Here is a 20,776-nt window from a genome sequence, read left to right on the forward strand (position 1 = left end):
TGCTATCATTTCCGATGGCACTGTCTGAATCCTCTGCAAAGTAATTTCATCTTTTAGTTCATGCTGGTCAGCAGCCTCCAAACAGCTGCCTTTTCCTGCGCTGTTTAAGGAGATTCTCAGTTGGTGAAAAGCTGTCTTAATCGTTTCTAAACCCATTTTCTCAACTGTGAGGAGTATTAGTGGGATAAAAATAGTGAGACTGGGGCTTTCCTTGCCCTAATGGGAGCTGGCTTCCAGGGTTAGCCTCAGGTCAGCCAACCATCCATATTTCACAGCTGTCGTAAGACTCTGAAGCCTTCATCCTGCCACGCTGCGGACCACACCAGAGCCAGGATGCATCAGGCCCTTACAAATGCAAAACTCTATTTGTAAGTGATCGCAATTTTAAAAGACTGTAATGTTATTGGTGTCTGCCAATAGTTAGCACAAAAAGCAGACTAGCAAAAAAAGCAAATCAAATTGATGCCAGTAGGGCCACTTTGCCCTTCTGCCAAGTAGAAATGCAGATATCACGATGCGTGATGACTGTTATAAACCTAGCTGTTCATCATTATCCTCCTGTATGGTAAATGTAAATATAAGAATACACAACTATAGATGAATATAGCTATATTCATTGTGATATTATTAAAGGAATATGTGCACACACACACATACATGAGTTTAGTTCAGATACAATATCTAAATCTAATTGTAACCCTTTATGTGGCAAATGACATACTGCACAAGGGATGACAAGTCAAAATAGGACCCAAGCCATTTCCCCTTTGCCTCGGGATGCCTCCATGCCCCTTGCACCGGCCGTGGAGTCTGTTTGTGGAGCTGCCTGGCACGGGGATGAAGCACCTCAGCTTGAGGTCACCACTTCTGACGGCATCGCGCCGGTGGAGACGTCGTTGCCTGGGGGATGGGGAGCTGTGTGCTGTTCCTTGGCACCTTGCTCCTGGGTCCCGCTTAATGGCAAGACCACACAAGGAGCAACCCTCTCCTCGCTTGTACACCAGAAAGCAGTGACTCAGAGCAACCCCTGACTGTAAGCTGAACCTGGCCAGGATTTTGTGCAAGCCTCTCTGCGTTACTGGTGCGGGACCTCAATTTTCACCTCACGTTACAAAGGAGAAATGGTGATGTGGTGGAGCATGGGAGTGTTTCTGTGGGACAAAGAATTGGAGATATAAGATCCACAAAAAGCACGCCCCCAATTCTACTGAGTTATATCTTTTGCATGTATATATTGCATATTTTTCCAAGCTCCACATAGAAGAATGGTTGCAGGAAACTGCCACCGACAAGAAAAGCAGATCAATATGGCACAAGGTGATGCTGGGCAGAGTGAGTTAGACCTCTGCTTCAAGCATCTATACAACTCCCATGGTAGCTAAGAGCAAGCTGGCTTGGGTGCCTGTACCCAGCATCATGTGCTGCAGAGCAATACATCTGTTTTTAGCACAGCATGTTCCATGCGGAGCTCTGACTTTTGAGGTACCAGCTGCCAGCGGTTAAAACTGCTACAAACCACCAGTAAAAAATCCCCCCTTGCCGTTGTTCCCTGCGGAGGTACCACCGTCACCCAGCGAAAGGGGAGCTGCAGCCGCCCCCGGAGCTCAGCCCGTCCCACTGACCGGCAGCAGCCACGAAGGCAGGAGCCGAGCGCCCGGCGCGGTGCCGCTTCAGCACGTGTGCCACGCGCGCACGCAGGCGCAGGAGGCCCCACGGGCTGCCCTAGGACCCAGCAGGAGGGGTGAGAAGGCACTTGGGGATAAGCACGTGCAGGGCTGAGCTGTTCCCCTGGGGTGATGACTCCCGGAGCGAGAGCAGTCTGGGACAAGGCGATAGGGCTGTCAGGAGGGCAGACGGCGGCAGGGGTTGTTCGTGTAGCAGCGACAGCCACGGATTTACAGCCGCTCCGACTTCATGGCCAAATGTCCGAGCCTGCCTGGATCTCTGGCTGCTTTCTGGAGTGTCTGGCTGCTCCTGGAGCCTGTGCTGCTCTTGTACTGCTGGCTGCCAGTACCTGACCTAGCCAGACCCCCGACAGTGAGGGTCTGCCAAGGCATATCACACTGCAAATTCCTGCGTGAGAGATGCTGGCGCCTCAAAGCCAGATCAGCAACTTGATGCTGCCCAGACCCATGTGGCCTGAAAGCTCCAGAGATGCAGAGAGTCCTCCTGGTCACGAGAGAGGGAGGACTGATCGCAAGGGAGATTCAGCCAGATCTGGAGCAGGCTGCACTGGGTAGATGCAGCACTCTCTATTCCTGTTTTTCTTGTTAAATGAGCTTAAAATATTGCTGTTTATATTACAAAATATAGATTGTAAAATGACAAGATCTGTGACAGGAATGAGTCATGGCTGTTGCTGGAACAGTCTTGTACTTCCCGATGCATGTGGTGCTAACTGCATGAATGTGAAGTTACCATAACTTTTTTTTTTTTTTTTTTTTTTTGGGGGGGGGGGTTAGTTTTCTATCTGCCTCCCTAGACTCATCAGTGCAACTCTCGCAGCTCCCCATAGCAGCTGAGGAAAAATAAAGACGTATGCGTGCACACACACATTATTCACAGCACATCAAGCACAGAGCAGCATATGTGTTTTTGTGTTTGCTCGCCAATTTGAGCTCTGATTTTTCTGATGAGATTTCCTCACACACCTGAACCAGAAATGATGCAAGCCCCAGGGCAAACTGCAATTCATCACACTGGTATAAATCTGGAGCAGATCTTCTGAGGTTAATAATGTTACTCTCCATTTATGCTAGTATGACAGCTGAACTTGGCCTTAGACTTTGTAGGAATGTGCTAATACTCTGCTTCCTGACATATCTGGATAGTAAAATTTATAAAAGCCAGTGCTCGTAAAGCCTAATTCTTTTAGCAAAATCTTCCATTGAGAGCAAGGGGAAATAGTTTTGATTAAAAGTCCGAGAATTTGACCCCACATGAAGAAAAAGAGAGAGGTTTTGAGATAACATAGTCACATTTGCTGAGAAAAATCCTCTTCACCTACAGTTCGAGCAGTGTGAAAAATCCCCTTTTCAGTAGCCTTCCCAGAAGTATTCATAATCTCACAGTGATGATTTGTTTGTCCTAATGGGGCATTTTGGTGACACAGGGGGCAGACTTTCCAGCTGAGACCACGTACCGTACAAAATGCAATTTTTTCTGCTGTTGTTTTAATTACAGGGAAACCAGGCTTGGCAATTGCAGAACGAGCCCTTTAATTGGAAAGCAAATTCCCAAATTCCTGTTGAAATCGAAATGGGCACTTTATAATAGCATGAGATCATAATTAGAAGAACGGTTACATATTTATTCGATATTTTCCCAGACTACGGTTTAAATCTTACTGGAGCTAATTTGAATTTTATCTGTTTCCCAAGCAAATGCTTCACTTTGCAGAAGTGCTTTTGCCTTTCCCTCTCTCCAAAAACTGAGTGAAGATTTTCTCTTCACGGGAAAAAGTTACTCTCTGCTGCAGGACTTTTTTTTTCTCAAATCATGAAGCCTGCACTATTTTAACTGATGAACAGCTATAAATCTTCAAATGTAACAGGCTGTTAAATTAAAGCCAATGTCCTTAATGGTTATTTTTTTCCTTGCCCCTCTTGAACCCAGAACGTAGGTCCATTCTGCAGAAATGCGGCATTAGCGCTGCAAACCAGACGCTCGCGACTTCGGTCAGAGCCGAAGCAGAACTTACCTGGTGCTTCTTGCTGCCATTTCCTCCCTCATCTTTTTAATGTCGCTCTTGCATTTCTCAATCTCCACGACTTTCAGGCCTTCCACTGTCAACAAAGGAAAACAACAGGGGTGTTGCCATGGTGAAACTCGAAGGATCTCATTGCAACATTCGTACAAACTTTCAAAGGGCTCCGAGCAGCGGGGTTATCCAGTGAGCGAGGCACTTCTTGCGGTCCGCCCTGGTTCCCACGTGTGCAGGTGCTGCCAGAGCGATGTATCTTGAAACCCCCCCAGGAATTCTGTGCTGCCAATTATAGATAATAGCTCGAGTCTTTTAATTCACAGAATGGTTATAACGTCTCGTCTTTGCCACGACTGCTCGCCGCAGTCAGCTGCGCTGATGCCTTTACTTGTCTGCTGTGGAGCGCTAATCAAAGGGGCTCCTGTGCGAAAAACCTCTCGTGATGGGATGATAAGTGCAGCTAGGCAAACACATCCCCGTAGGATTAGAATTCCCATTAAGATAAAAGGTTTTAATTTGAAAGTTCACGCAGAGCATTAAGGAGCTCTAAAAGGCATTGCTAGCTACGGAGAAACCAGAGAGCGAATGCAGGGGAGAGAGGAAGAGAGAAATGTTGAGAAGTTTTGACTTTAAGAATTGATCTCATTGTGTTTAAATATTGAAGATCTGACACTTTTTTTTTTGATTGTGCAAATCAATGTTGTAATCAAAGATTATTTCCGCATGCAGCACAAAAAATCCTACATTCCTCTTCGGTATGTAATTGAGAGCCACAAGGCAAAAGGTTTGATTGCTTGTTTATGTTGCAATGCATTTCATTCCACGTAGCTGTGAGAACCTAACGCAGTGTGTGTATGTGAATATTCTCCTTTTCCTTTCCCTCTGGTTGAGCTATCAGCATGCTCAAGGACATAATACAGCACCGTTCATTAAGTGCATGTCACTCACATGGAATCATTTCACAGCGCGTTTGTTTGCTGAACTCGTTTGCACGAACAAGCTGTGGTCCGGGGAACTCAAGGGAAGGTGTAATTGTACAATCAGTACTCAATCACTTTCTTATAAAATAATAGTCAAAATCATCATACTTATCTGGAGGGTTACATACAAGTAATGAAAAACCGCTTTGAAAGGGCAGAACTCTGGAGATCAGCAGAGACCTCTTTTTTATTTATTTATGCTAGTGATTGCTTTTGGATGAGGGACAGGGTCAGGAAAAAGCAGAAGAGGCATATAAACCAAGTTCAAAACATCACATAATAAAAGAGGAAAAGGACAGGGTTTTGAGTTATGCTTGAGTACAGGGACACCGTCTACTTAAAAATCACATTTCGAGGTGAAATTTCTACCATAGCTATAAGCAATCTCTTTGGGTGATCGCTGTTGAAAGAGAGCATAGAGGTAAGATGCTGTCCTGCTTATTCAGTATCTTTACTCTGGCGATCTGGCTATGTTTTTCTGGGTGCTCAGCTGGGCTGTCCTGTTGGCTACTCGGTTCAGCTGCAGCTGACCTGCAGCCCCTGCACCACGCTACACCACCGCTGTGCACTCCTCTGGGAGAAGCTCGCGGTAGCCCGGTCGCCAAGCTGCCTAAACGGGTGGCCAGAAGCGGTGGGACCAAGGCAGAGCATCGGATTGACAAGCCGGTGGGGCAGGCAACTGCTGAGAGCAGAAGAGAGATGGTGCAAAAAGGCAGCGTTTTCGGTATTGTCTCTCTTTAGTTTTCTCCCCAAATCTCCCCAGGGGAGCAGATAATTTACGTAATTATTTTCTTAAGGTAGATGTGAGATGCTTACAAATTTTGCCAGCTTCCTTAGTTGTGTGTTGGCTATTGTGTGAACACTGGGACAAAGTAAAGCCATGGAATAAAGCGTTTCCAGTGCTTTCCCTGCACAGATATTTTTTCCAAGGGGAAGTCACAAGCTTTAGATGGGATTTAAAAACCAGTTAAAAGATCTGGCTCCTAGAAACAAATTTCTGTGATCCTGTCTCTAGACAGTAACGGGAAGCAAGCTGAGAACATATTATGTGAGGTGCAGATGTAGAGCTGTCATGAACTCTTATTCCCACACACATCCCCTCTGGGGAAGAAAACCTGGAGACTGCATGTGAAAGTGGTGGAAAGGGGATTTCTGAAGGAGGTAGGAGAAAAGACAAAACAAAAGCACAATTCTACTCACATTTTTCTGAGCAAATGATAAATGGCCTTGTCATGCGCACTGATTAAGGGCTCATTATATTATTCTGCAGCAAGAAATACCTCTGAAAAGACCCTGTGCTGTCTAAAGAAATCCTTGGGCTAAATCCAGTACTGAAACATGGCTCTTAGAGCAACCACCAGGACCTTGCCTGAGTAAGGAGTCTGGATTCTTCCTTCCCCTCACAGTTTTGCCTTTTAAATATGAAAGCCTGGGATTATTTCAAAATGTTGTGGATTTGGCTCTGTTGCAAATTCTGGAAGTCCAGTTTTGAGCAGATGGGTGCACTTGCAGACAGGCAACCCAGAGAGCTCCTTCCCACAGGCTGAGGTTGCTGGAGATGCGATCACAAGCGCTGAGGCAGAATGGCAGCAGATTGCTGCATCTGCTGTTACTTCTATCGGCAGAGAAGACACAATTGAAAAAAAAAAAAAAAGAAGAAGAAGAAGCCACATTTGGGGACCAGTGAATTCAGTTCACCTGCATGGCATGGCAGCTTCAGGAATGCTGCCTTCCCTAAACCGGCAAGGAAGCGCTGCATCGTGCAAAGGCACAGCTCTTTGCCTCTGGCCATGTGGGGATCTTTGCTATCTCGCTCCGCTGCTGCGGGGCTGCTGGTGCTGAAAGGCAGTTTGTGCACGGTGCAAACTCAAAGGAGAGAGCCAGCAGGCAAAAGCAGCCCTTAGGTGTCTGGGAGAGTCATTTCCCCCTTACTGCTGGGGGATAGGAAGAGCCATAGAAACACTTGCCTCATTTGCGCTAGTCTGTGGATCTAGCCCAGAGCGTTGGAACTGGTTAGAAATTTCATAGAAAATCAGAAAAATCATCATTTTCATAGAAAATGCAGAGCAACAGAGCTGATTTCTTTTTCTCTCCTTTTCTTTTTTCTTTTTTTGGGAGGAAGGACAAAACAATAAATCAGTGATGCCTTGGATAAAGTGCAACCTAGTGGATCAGGAATCGCTACCTGGATTCCTTGCAGAGATCCATGCTGGGGCTAGGTGCGCTGCAAGGTCCACGGACAGGGGCCATGGGGCAGACTTTACCGGGAGGGCTCCTACAGCTCCAGCTCTTGGAAAGCCCCTGCCTCAGGGCAGGCTGCTGCCGGGGGTGGCCTCTGGGAGAGGTTCTCCTGCAACTGCTCCTTGAATAGGACATTTTTTTTCCTTTCCCTACTGACAAAGGCATCAGTTTCACTGAGCAGCTGCAGGGTCAAGGCAGCTTCTGGTGTGTGTGGGGGAAATTCAAGAAAACAACTTTTTCCATGAACCAGAAACTTTTTTTTTTTTTCCTCCCCCAGGCAGCTTTAGCAAGAAAGCACTTTTTTGCAGCTGTAATGTTGGGGAAAACTCCGTCCATTTCTGACTTAAATGTTGCATATTAAGGAGGATTTGACCTTTGGTGTCAAAACGGCGCTGTGTGACAGTGCCTTATACGTATCCTTCCCTTGACTTTCTTGAATCTGTTTTATGCATAACATATTTAAAAACTGCAAGGCAGATGCTGCCTGGAAAAACACAGAAAAGGAGCTCTTTGACCAGGTGAACTGTACTTTGTTGCTGCACGGTAACTAAAAAAAAAAGCATTACTGTCAACACGCGGAATAAGCAAGGGAAACTAGAGGCGATACTGTGTGTGCTTGCTCTGTTCTCATATTCAGCCAGGAAACAGGGCCTGTGAGGTGTGGATTTCTGTGTTTGCAACCCAGAAATCACTGCCTCTTATGAGGCGAAGAAGTTCCCTTTGGCTGTCTTTAAGCATACGTTATGCCGCACATTTATTGATACTTTTGAACCTCATTCATACTTTATTGATGCCACACGTAGTATGCACACGTGCAGACAGGATTATGCTGCAGGGGAAGTCCTAACCCAATTTCATTCCTCGCACCCCCAGCAGAAAAAGGCAGAGAGAGGGAGCATAACATACCCTTATTAGAAATACGTTCAGCCCTTAGCGCTCATGATGGACTTTAGCCAGCAGTAAGAACAAACGCGATCATATTCAATTTAACATACAGTAAGTGTATTTCTGAAAGGACAGAGTCTAAAGGAAAGATAAAATGTTTGTCCTGTGCAAATACCCAACATAATTAATGTGGGAGAAGGCACCTTCATTATCCTCCTTTGATTAATTTGAAAAAGTAATAGCAAGCTTGAAGGCAAATAAAGGGACACTCACATTCAACTTTTTTCTCCAGCATTGCCAAGTGATTAGCTACTTCCGTTTTCATTTCATTGATTTTAAAAACCCTGAAAAGAAAACCCTCATATATTAATGTTATACATATAGTGCCATATCTATACTATCTACCAAAGACTTTGTGTTAGAAATGTCTACATTTTTCAGAGGATGGATTACTCCAACAGTGATTGCCATAACGAAAATAAAATTTTGGTGGAAAATACACATGTGTGCAAGAGTTTTCAGAAAAATTAAAGCCAAGTGATTTTGTTATGGCTCCAGGAATCTACCACGGCTCTGAGACACTTCAACACCCCCTCTCTCAGCAGCAACTTGTTAGTGTACCCCCTAGGGAGGCAAAGTTAAACTGACAGTGCTTCATCCAACAGCAGCATCTCCGTAGTTTTACACCTCTGGAGCTCTCCTCCTTTCGAGTTACGATGGTGATTTGCTGAGCTGCGGTGGGGCAGATCTCTCTTACTGAAAGCAGCTGGAATAAAACAAGCTGACAGACTGCAGGAGGAGAGGTGTATTTGTGTAATAACGGAAAAAAAACAAAACCAACTGGATGATTTTAATGCTCTATCAGGAAGCATTTCTTTTGCTTCCTAAGAGGACAGAAATACAATAAAAAAATTTATTTGATGCTTGATCTCCTTTTTAGAGCAAAGATAAGTCAAAATCACTTTTATTCTAAGCTACTGTATTGCTTTTAGTGGGAGACACATGTACCAGACTTAAATTTGGCAGGAAGAGCGGGATTTGAAGGTCCTAAAAGTGCCCCTTTGGCTCCTGTGAAAAGCTCACTTCAGCCCAATAAAAGAAATAGAATTTTTAATTGATGATAATGCTGTTCAGTTGCTTACCTTGCGAGTTGCTCGGCAATCTGTCCCAACAAATTCTGGAACAATTCTTCTTTCTCTAAAAATAAAAATAAAGAGGAGAAATAAGAGAAAATGAGACAGAGAAGAAGGCACATGTAGCTCTGCTGCAAACCTGTATCTGCAGACTCCCAACTCTGATGATGACACGTTTAGCCAAAAAGTCATTCTGGCCCTTTGAGCAGTGACACCAATTGGTAATGCAGACTTGATCTATGATTCCTCTTTCCACATAGGTGCTAGTTTATTTGATTCTGTCCCTACTGCTCTGTCTCTGTGGATTACACGCAGGACTTTCTGAAAGATTTTTGGAGGTGCTGGCTCTCTGAAAGACATCTTATTTTATAATTTATGAGGGCAGTGCTCTCTGAAAAGGAGATCCCTTTCACATTTCTCAAGTGGGACATCCTGAACTGTCACTTGCTTTTGAAGGGTTTGGGTCACGGTCCGGCCTCTGGCTCGCAAGGACCTGCTTCATATCATCAGAAATGCAATTTTCAATTGATAATAGTGCTGTTTGGCCCCGAAGCATCCAGGAACAACACGGTACGCTTACAATCAGAAGAAAACCCAGCTTGCCTTTCTGATTTACTCCGTGACACTACCCTGGAGACCTGTCTCTTGGCACAAATTTGCGAGGTGTGTATGGCTATGCATAAACTTCAGGCAAGTGCAAGATGCCGGACTGACCATCCTAGCAGCATGGAGTCCACCCTACAGAGTTCATGGGATGGACCCAGCAGGACATCTGTAGCACAGATTTCCCAACCTCCTTTCCCTTGAAAACATAACTCGGTCAGAGCCGGCGTAGCACGGCACCTGCGGCAGGGAGCTCCAGCTAGAAGGTCCTGTCACTGCCGGTGCCGGTGCCGGTTGAGTTGCTCCGGGTGTCGGCAGCTCTGCTGTCGGCAGCTCCCTGCCTCCTACTGCAACTTCAGCACCGTGGCACTTAAAACTGGCTCGGGAGAGTCAGCTTAGTGAAGCCCCAGTCCCTTTCCTGTCACTCTCAGAAGACTGCAATCAGTAACGCAGGAAAAAACAAGTTCTCCAAACAAGACGCCGGCTTGTAAGGGACAGTATATTTTCGGAAGGAAGAAGCAGCACAATAGCAACGTTTGCTGCTCTTTCGGTACGTCCACGCCACCTTCACCCAGGCAGAGGAGGCGTAAAGCGCGTTTGCTGAGCCCCGAGCTGCTGCAGCTCCCTTGCTCCCGTTTCCCCCCCAGGAGCTTCTTTAAGCTGCCCGGTGCCGCGGTGCCGTTCCCACGCCCGCAGGGTGAATGCCCTCTTGGTCTGGCAGGAGCAAGAAGCAGGAAGGTTTGCACACTGCCACACGCGCGGCCCGGGCTGCAGGGCACCCCTGCTCGCCCTGGGTGGAAGGACCCGACGGACGTCTCCAAAGGCGCTTGTCCGAGGGAGCAAAACTCCTCGTGAGCCTGGCCAAAATACGGCAGACGCAAATACAGCCCAGCATTTACAGCGCTGTTTCTAAAGAATCGCCCTCGTACCTGTCGAAAACATTTGCAATTCCTCAGATACTCGAGGCTAACACGGCAAATGGAAAGGCTGAAAGAGAAGCGAGCGCGGCTGCCTCGGCGAAACGGCGGGGAGCCTTACCGTCCGCAGCGCCCAGCAGCGAGACCGGACACCCAAACCCGTGTCCTCTCTCTTCCCTGCTGCTCGGCGGCGCTCTGGCAGCGGCTGTAGCGTGCGAGAGACTGACAAGTTCCCTATGAACACTGTTGCAGTTAAAAAAAAAAAAAGGAAAGAAAAAAAAATCTTACTTTCACTCCCTCCCCCTGTCAAAACTCGCTGGGAGTCCTAGGACGTTCTAATCCGGGGAACAGTCAGCTGCAATCTGATGTTTATGGATGTAATAAAAGACTTTCAAAATGAAGATGTATGTTTTTACAGCCCTAGGGTGCAGTAAAGATATATGACCAAGGGTGGCAGTTCTCATCTTAAAGAGACAAAGAGCCATTTCTCCTCCCCACCCCCGCCCCCCTCCCCGCCCCGTTCCTGAACTGGAGAGATTTTCACACGGCGTGCAGCGTGTTTGGGGTGAAAGAGAGGAAAACCCCCGCGGAGAAGGCGCTGCACCTCGGGAGCACAGAGCAGAGCCTTTCCAGCGGCGGGACGCTGGAGATGCTGGCTCGGAGGTGCGCTGCAGGCCGGGTGGATGTGGTGTCCGCCTGGGAGTTTAAATGTCCCGAGCAGCGGGAAACATTTGGCACCTGGGGTGACTAGAACGGAACTGTTTTTATTTTTTGTTTTAATGAAGAAGAACAATTTCCCACTCTGTTCGTTCTCCCTCCTCTCAGCAAAATGTCAGGGATGTTTAAGATTAATGGTAAGCCATGTAAAAGAGAAGTAGATACCAAGCAGCATTAATTCCATCACACAGTTCCACCTTCCTCCTCTTTCCATAGCTGACTTTGCCTTATGCTCTGGCAACCCACCGCCAGCATTTTTCTTGCCCTTTTGAGCTCAGATCTTTGGAAATCCCTATTTTATAAAATGCAGGGAGGAAACAGAGACCTTGTCGACACAGTGAACTGCCTTCTGCCCAGAGCAGAGCCATGTGCTGTCAGCTGGCATGAAAAACGAGGGCCCTGGGAAAGTGTGAAAAGTCGTATATGTTCTTATAAAAATATAAGATTAGGTTCATGCAAAAGCAAGTCAGTTTTTCTCAAAAGCCCTTAGATCAGATTCCCATCTGATGTAGTACAGCAGTATTCCCCAGTGGAGTCCAGGCAGCACTCACTGGCCAAGGAACGGGCCTTTCTTTATCACAGGGCCAGCGAACACTGATTACAAACACTACTGGGTATGCAAATAATCCTGCTTCTATTAATAACCCACCTGCTCTGATCTGGGGATGCAAGCAGTATGTGCCTAGGCCAGAAGTGTGGTGCTGTTCCAGCAGAGTTCATTTTAATAAGGAAATAATTTAGAAGACAGCTTCCTTCCCCTTAGCTGTCACGTGTGTCCTCAGCTTGGAATATCTCCCTTTGGCAACAACCGGAGGGCACTGACATGGGATCTCTTTATGGCTTGTAACAAACCCTATGGTGATAAAGTTCTTCTTTGTTTCCTATCTGCATTGCTGTTTTACTCTCCTTTCTCCCTTTGCTCTCCACATGCACAAGCTCTCTGCTGCTGGCTTTCCGATCCCCCTAGACATCCTTCTACATTGCTTTGTCATGTCCTTTCCCTATGGAGGTTTCTGCCCGAGGGGCCACCGGTAACTTGGAGAGCAGTTTTGGTTCCCTGTGCCTCCTCCCCATCTATATAGGAAAGTGTTGCCAGACACTATGTTTTCTTGCACATCACAGGAGCCCTCTCCCCCACGCCAAAAAAAAAAAAAAAAAAAAAAAAAAAAATAAGGTGATGGGACTTGTATTATCATGAAAAAAGCAAAACTACCTCGGTCTCTTCCCAGGACTCACCCATTTTCTTCAACCATGTTTCCAGCCCCAGACTTTCTGTCTCCCTTCTTTTCTTTCTAGGCATTGTGCACTTCTAAGAGGATCTTAGCCTCTCGCTCCTTGTGTCTCACTTCTCCAAGCTGTGTTCCCAGCTGATGTCTCCTGCCCTCTTACTGTCCCTGCCACCTTCCCAAGACGGGCTGCCCAAGCACCCAGCCTCTCCCTATAGCTTTATAGTGCACAGGCTTGGGCTGCCGTTCAGGCTGTCTTGAAGTAAGTGGCAGGAGATACCACAGTTGCACAGATGAGATGATATACCATGAGCCAGAAGCTTTACACAAATTGCCCCAGGCAAATGCTCAGCTTCAAAATCTGAGAGCTGATGCCCTGAGCACAGCACTTCCATGCAAAAAAGTCCTGTAGAAAAGCCACTTTAGTCCTCCCCGTGGAGGATAACAATTACGGGAATGTGTTCCAGATGTTGTCTTTCATCTAAGCCTTCTTTAATCTTGTCAGGTATTTTAAAATATTTATTATACTAAAAGCTACCATACACACACCAGAAATTGTGCTCTTTCCTCAGCCATTTTGAAACATCTAGGATTCATATGTTGTGCTCAGCTTTGAGCAGAGCTGAAAGAAGAACAAGTTTAACGCTACAGGACAGGCTTTCAAAAGGGGTCTACATTGGCTTAACAGAACCACTGCTCCATGTGAGACTTTTCCCAAGACATCCGTAGGTGCTTAGTCAGATCACAGTAAAGCACTTTGAAAGACTCGGACCCCAGCCATTCCACCTCACCTTCAAATGCTTTGAAACTAGGGGACAAATACATTTTCAGCTTTCTTTATAGCATATTTTGATCAAGCGCTTTTTATTCTGCTGTAGCTACAACCATAAGAGGATCACCTTTCCTTCTTGCATTACAGCCACATGATTTCTACATGAAAATGATTTCTGATGAATGTAAAATTATTCCAAATTCAGTTTTAGTAAATGCAGTTCAAAAGAAGTGTTTTACCTGAGAGTTGCCCAGTGGCAACAGGTATTACTTTGTATGGAGACCTGGAAAAGTCAGAGAGGGATGATATTAATGACACTGAGAAAACCGTTTGCATTTCACATTTCTACTCCCTGAGAAGTAGAAACCTGCTCAAAATAACCTGCTCAAAAGCTGCCCGTTGAATATGGAATAGGCACCTTTAATGAATGCATCATAACCTTCCATTTTACTACTGAGCTAGCGCACAAAGACATCTTGCATGTACTGTGCAGTTGCGCCAACAACGTGGCTTGGAGGCCGAGATGGTGAAGAACTTGTTGCAGGCCAGAAGGAAGCTCCAGTGGTGGGGATCATTTTTTTGATTGATGTTTGTACAGCACTGCACGCAAGATGTCCCTGTTGCTCCTGGGGCTCCAACAAATGGTGTCAGTGAAAATAGTAGCAATGGTACGTAATGATGAAATACGTAATGGAGTAAGTAAGAGCAAAAGTCATAACTGTGAACAGTCAGAGTGAAAATAAAGCTGCAAAGTTGAACGAACGGCAGGAAGCCCAGGAGCAAAAGAGAAAGGAAAGACAGAAAGGGTCAAGGCCAGCATGGATGAGTCCTAACCTCATAAAAGACTTTGAGCTGTCTTTGCAAATAATGTCATGGTTAGGTTCTAACGGAGCCATAAAGGAGACGGAGTGAACAAAGGAGCCGGGAGCCTTGACAGCAAACAGAGTGGGAAGGGAACAGATGTTCTACATTAAATACTTAAATGCGATATTTTTCCTCAGACAATTACTCCTACTTTAATAACAAGGAAAAATCTTCAAAACTAGGAGGCATTAGTGTTACAAGCCAGCGTGCAATTCTTGCTGTCATCTCCCTCCCTCTAGATAGTTGCTCACACCACACTGCACCCAAGAAGCATTCGCAGCTGAACAAAACCCTATCCCTTGGGCTCGACACCCTCTTCTGAGAGCAGCTTCCAGCAGGGCTTACCTCTCTGAGTTTGCAGGCATTGTCGGGTCGATGGATACCATACAATTGTCTGCCGTCAAAAGGGAGACTGTTGTGTTCCTGAAAGGTATGTTTCAAAGGAAGAGGCTTATTTGACTAGAAATGTTGGCTGAGACTTTGCACTGCTGCTTACCGTACGTGGCCACTTTCTCTCACGCAGCACTCCCCTTCTGGCCTGGCACTGTTCTGCACATGCCTGTTTTAGGTGGAAGGGTCAAAGCACAGGGCAGGGTAGGCTTGATGTTTCACCCACTTGTATTACCAGAAATGTTTCTGACAAAATATTAAGTGTGATCATCTCTGATCTTGGAGCAAACTTTGCTCCCTGTTAGCTCATCTATTCTGTTGAATCATCAGCTAATGATTTCTATGAAGTAGCTGTATATGATGATACATCAAGTAGGCAGCTATATACTGACTAACTTATGCTGTGGAAATGATTATCAGTGCTATGAATGTCTTGAAATTGTCTAGTTACTCCTTTACAGAAACAAACAAAACAAAAGTCTTTCTAAATAAGAGGCCTTTTTTTTTCATTATCTGGTACTAAGCGTGATCTCATTGGCTCAGAGGTAAACCTTGATGTTCTCCAGGAACTTAACTGAAATGTACAGTTCTTTGGAAGTCTCTGCTGAAAACAGAACATCAAATATATGGTTATCATCCTGTTCATGAATGACTCCAACTGCTAAACAAAGTTGCCTGGGTGATGGAGTGGAAGTATTTGACATCATAGGCAAATAGGAATTATCAACCTCTGTAATGTCAAATGGGAGAAATAGTGAGGATAAACACAGCATTAATTCTGTCCGGCAGCTTATGCAAATTCTGAGTCAATATAGTCCAGTTTATACTTCAACACCCAGAGGTAGAGTCATGCAATAAACCCATAATTCAAGGGTTGGCATGTTTTTCCTTTGCTTTTTTTCTTCCTTTCCGTTTGTATTGTAAACTTGTATATACAAAGGTAAAGACAATGGCTTATTGCATGCTGTTGTGCACCTGGTTGTGCTGCTCAAGTCCCATAGACAAACAACACTGCCCTCTTCTAGGTGTGGATTTGTGACCTGGTGAAAGAACTGCCTTCCCCCTGTGCCGCTGCCTTGGACAGGTAGTGCAGAAGTGACTGGGGACTATACTATACTGCCCTCTTCCATGCTCTTTCCTTGCTCATCTTATCACACAGCTACATCCAGCCCAGAATTCCTCACAATATACTGGTTTAAGCTGGAATATACTCTCTGCATGAAGGGTGGGAGAAATAAACTCTACAAGAAATATCAGTAAGAGAGATGCATCAAATTTACAGAATAATATAAATTAGAAAATACGTGGCTCGGCCAATGGATTTTGGAATATTTCTATTCTATAAAAAATTCTGTTGGATACTTTGTGTTTGAATACCCCATACCTGAGATTAGACTGTAGTGTGTCTAAATATAAAGCTTATCACCTAGTGGCAACATTTCTCATTCTCTATTATTTTTTTTCCTAAAAAGCGGGTTCTAAAATTGTGCTTGCATTTTGCTTGATATGGGCAAGACCATAGTCCTGAGGTATAACAGGTATGTGCACAGAGCCCATATGTACTCTGTGCTGGAATTCTGGCTTTACTGGCTTTTTTAGAACAGGCTATGATTTGGTTTGATTTGATTCTATGCTATGCTATGCTATGCTATGCTATGCTATGCTATGCTATGCTATGTTATGCTATCCTATCCTATCCTATCCCATCCCATCCCATCCCATCCCATCCCATCCCACTCCACTCCACTCCACTCCGCTCCACTCTGTTCTTCTAAGCGTACTCAGCATTGAGGTGGATATACCCCTGCCAGAGTTTCATGCACTTTTCCAGTTGATGTTATGTTGTCCCAATTTCTCCTTCCAGCAAATTGGAATGAGAGTGAAACCTGAAAAGCAGGTAAGTAAGTAGATCATTTTGGGTTTGTCTCTGAATAGTCCTTAGAAATTAAGGAACAAAAGTGAAATGAATGTCACAAATGAAAAGAGAGACCTACCTTGGTAATCCTGTTGCAATGCAGAAGAGGTCCATAATATCTTTGGAGTTGCAGTATTTACTAAAGATGACCTTCCAAAACGAATAGCGGCGGGGAAAAATGAAGATGAAGGAGAGAAAGGACAGTTAGTTCCCAGTGAGATATGAACTCTATTCAGGCATGAATTGGGCTAATTTTAAGGATCATCCTACCATTTCAATTATCTGATTTGGCCTGTGAGCTGGAGTATTTCTCTACTCCTACTTTAATACCTGTGCTTTTAGGTAAAGAAAGAAGGCTCTGGAGACCTAACTGTGCCGTTCAGAAGTAGAGCAATAATGTATGTGAACTGACAGCAAAAGGTATCTCATAATACTGTAGAGCTGCAGGAAGATAACGACCACAAATTTCAGAAAGGAACAACCCAAATTTAAGAAGAAAACAACCCAGATTTAGGAAGGCCCTTGGATGGTATGAAAGGGCACTGCTATATGGATTACACTAGTTTAAGCTAGTTTTAAGCAGAATAGGACTTTTTTCCCTCTTTTGTGCCAAATTTCCTGCAGTCCAGCAGACTGCATCATTCCTGCTGTTTGGCCAGAGATTGGACCTTGAGTTCTGAAATTTGCCACTTTTATCGTCATACTCCTCCCACCACCTCTTTATACACCTGCCTGCGCATGCATACAAGGCAACCCCTGGGTTGAGAGCACTGTGAGCTGGAATGGCAGTCACCTGCAGGTCTGGAAAAAGCAGCATTAAGTCAGTGGATGAAACGTTCACTTGAGCGCATTGTGATACAGCCTTTAAAGGCACAATCCCATGGTATGATTTTCCCCAGGCTCCAGCTTCCTTCAGGGCACATGGTGATGGGGCTCACTGATTGAGAAACACTTTTGGGTTATGTCTTCTAGTCATTCTTGGGCAGCAGTGGTGGGCCAGAGAGCATCTCTGAGCATAATTTATTGATTATGGTAGAGATTTTGAAACTACTGTAGAAATAAAATGCCTCGCTGTAGTCAAGGCTGGATCATCTTCTCGAAGTTAAGGATAATAGAGAACAGGGGATCTTATCTGTCTGAGAGCTGCTCAAGTTAATGGTGTGACTGTAGGCTACAGAGGCCAGTTTGCCACGGCAGAGGGGAGGCTGTGTTTGGAGCAATGGTTTCCCTGGGGAATCATGGATCTCAACTCCCTTGCACCCCACTCCTTGGGAAAAAAAAATAGTTGCAGGACCTTGAAGTTCAGGATAGAGTAGATCAAAGGGACTCACAGAGACCTATTAATTCATCTGTAATAAAACTCATGAGGAGTTAGAAAGTGGTATTTTGCAGACGAGAACTGAGTCACAGGTTGAGGATGGTAAAAAATCTCCTCTCCTTGCAGGTACCTAGTTGGAAACACTATTTTCCAATCTGCATAATCATTCTCCATATCTGATATTTTCAGGCACAATTTCCATTGCCTTTCATTGCAGGCGTGAGTTCTCAGCTTGTCTGTGGATCAGACTCAAAACTGGTGACCCAAAAAATGAAGAATGTGTCATCAGGGACCGCCTTTGAACAGTTTGTTTTTGCTGACTTGCCTCATGTCACTTCTGAATTCTGGGGCAGAATCTGCAAGAGAAGCCAGTTCTCAAGGACAGTGTTCAGCTGCTCTTCTCAGAGACCCTCGCTGGCAGTACTGCGGTCCCCTACCTCCTCCACAACACACACAGAACAGGAGGAGGCAGGGTCTCTAGACAGCAAATGCTGCTGCCCCAATTTCCTCATTGACTCAGTTGAGCAGTGTCTCTGCATTCAGTGAGGCAAGGCCCATGCTGGAAAAATAATGTCATCATTTCAAAATGCAAACGTGCCAGAGAAGCAGGGTTAATTAAGATTGCAGCTTCATTCTGGCAGTCTTAACCTTTGAGCGCTTTGATTTCTAGATCATAATAATGTTACAGGAACCTAGTCCTCATGTGTAGCTTCTAAGATACCTTTTAGAAACCAATAGAAGTCCCTCAGCTGGCCTAGGCATCAATCCTCTGCTCCTGGTAGCTCTAAGGATTGTGAGATGCCCAACCCAAACTTTAGCCACCAGAACTGGTAGAGATTAGCAGTAGGCTGTTGTCCCCTGGCTGACCAGCAGTAGAGGCCATGGGACATTCTGTCAGCAAGGATCACAAACATTTGCTAAGGGTATGAGAAACTGAGCCTCAAGAGCTTTGCAAACTGTACCAGGCTCTGAAGAGGTTGTGATACAGCAAGTAAAAGCTCTCTACCTCTTTCCTCTGATTGAGCTCTACCTCCTTGCTGTTATTACAGTATTGACTTTTCTATACACCTGGCTTCTTGTCTCATCAATGCTTTAAGTCATCTTACCCACCCCAGCCTTCTTGCCAGACAATACCAGTTTAGCCTCAAGCCCCAGCTTCAGGAATGTAGCCTAATCAATTCAAGGTCTAGGTTGAGACTGATACTATCATGACTTCTGCAATTATTTTTTGAGATTTAAGGAACCTATCCCCAATGTCTTGTCTTCTAAAATATTCAAAGAGTCCTGACACAATTGCAAGATCTGATCACGCTGACTCAGTCCTATTGAGCCTGAGGTGTGCTACACCAACCACAAGGCACAATTCTTTTCAGTTCTGCTGCTGAAGTAATACTTCAGATCTTAGTTTTCAATGGTAGCTAAAAAACCTTTTTATTCTTTAAGTGTGTGCCAGATTTTTTGTGGTACAGAAGAGAAAAATATTGGTGACCTTAAGAGATGGTTATGACTGATACATAAGTATACATTCACCTTCCCTGTTTTCCAGCCTAGATGAGATTACACTAGACTATACATTCAGATTGTAAAAGCTCAAGGCAGATGATTACTGAGATAGTTAACAACTCTTACTTGGGAAATGGGTGGGATTAAAGCCCAATGTGTCCCAAAAGACTGTTTTGATAATGATTCACTCTTGTTTATTAAAATCAGCAGCAATCAAAGCAATAAAGCACAGTTAATCGAGTTCAGACAGGACTGAAATCCTGCTTCTCGCAGAACATAACATCCTGTTGGAGTGATAGCTGCTAAAATTGGCTAACAGAACATTGGAAGGCTGTTTTTGTACCAACAACTGATACATGCAATAACTGAGCAGATGATGTTAATTGTGGCTGAACACAGGGAAAAGGCTTGTGATGTGCTGGGAGTGCTATTTCAGGTAGTGAGATTTCTTATTCTAGAAATCAATTACTATTGACTGGGACAAATGAGAGAGGGAAAGATTGAAAAATAACTTTAAAAATGCATTAAAGGTTAGAAAGTAAGCCTGACTCATAGAAAGCAGCACGAGCTTTCAATGCATTGAGGTTAAATTATAATACTTCCTTTTGCTCCATGTAATAGTGTAAGTGTGGGAAGCAAAACAAAGAATATAGATATTATTTTGTGGATTGTGAGCTATCTCTGTACATGCTTTTTAGCTTTTTCAAATTTGATATTTTTACTGCAGTTTGCTAGAAGCGAATTTGTGAATCACCCACTGCATTTTGATACTCATCTTAGGATGTAAATGGTTATCCTCAGCTGTTCTTTAATTAAAGAGCATATGCTACTAACGCTCTCTTCTTTTGCAACCTGCTGAGCTTTTCTGACCAGCTTCCTTTAGTTTTAAAACAAAACAGACAGCCTTAAACATTTCCCAGCAACATGCAACTGTTCTTGTTATTGCCTGCAGGTTTATGTTCCCAATAAAGTCAATGTCGTCTGTGCTGATGGCTTCAATTGGAATGTAGTTTGGAGAGGAGAGAGGACAGCTTTCATACTGTGTACTATTGATGGTTCCAGCACAGTACAGGAATCCTATCTGCTTAAAGTCCATTATCATTTCAGGGACATTAGAACCATGAAGCAAATATATTGACATTTGGCCTGCAGTCATGCTTCACCCAGCTGGGACATGTGGTTTCTCCCATGACCAGGGAAGGGAGTTGACCAGCAGCGCTGAGGACAGCTAACTTCCATGTGATGAAACTGTCCTCATTCTGCCCTCTTCTCTGTGTGCTCTTGGCACTGGGAGGTGAAGGAAGCATCTTACCTAGCCTCATGAAGATGTCCTTGCTTGGGCAGGTGTCCTGAAGCCATTGCATTTCAACCCAGGTCTGCATGATGACATTTTTCTGGCACTTACTGTTTGTGGGCCTGATCCAGACCCACCAGTCAGCACAGAGGGACTCCACTGCCCTTCAAGTCTGCCTGAGTTTCTTCTAGCTCTAGAAGCAGCTCACTAGAGCAGCCTGGAGCTGCTTCTTGCTTAGGTCCTCTTTCTCTATCCCAGGCTAACAAGCCAATGCTAAGATGTTTCTTACCATGCCTCATTCCCTGCACTAATGCC

General features: G+C 44.9%; 1 protein-coding gene across 1 annotated transcript in view; it reads right to left on the minus strand.

Moving 5' to 3' along the window:
- The window catches only part of PDE9A (phosphodiesterase 9A), a 31,189-nt gene extending 18,757 nt beyond the window's left edge, over nucleotides 1-12,432 (minus strand). Inside the window, exons 1-5 of the mRNA XM_085297954.1 lie at nucleotides 12,416-12,432; nucleotides 10,584-10,705; nucleotides 8,952-9,006; nucleotides 8,083-8,153; nucleotides 3,701-3,785 (exon numbers count right to left, since the gene is read on the minus strand). Of these exons, the coding sequence (XP_085154080.1) occupies nucleotides 3,701-3,785; nucleotides 8,083-8,153; nucleotides 8,952-9,006; nucleotides 10,584-10,705; nucleotides 12,416-12,432 (350 nt within the window). The remainder of the gene's footprint in view (nucleotides 1-3,700; nucleotides 3,786-8,082; nucleotides 8,154-8,951; nucleotides 9,007-10,583; nucleotides 10,706-12,415) is intronic.
- Nucleotides 12,433-20,776: the final 8,344 nt, after the last annotated feature.

The sequence above is a fragment of the Rhea americana genome, unplaced genomic scaffold, assembly GCF_003343005.1.
Source record: "Rhea americana isolate MKP2758 unplaced genomic scaffold, rheAme1 scaffold_132, whole genome shotgun sequence".
In the NCBI taxonomy this organism is placed as follows: Eukaryota; Metazoa; Chordata; class Aves; order Rheiformes; family Rheidae; genus Rhea; species Rhea americana.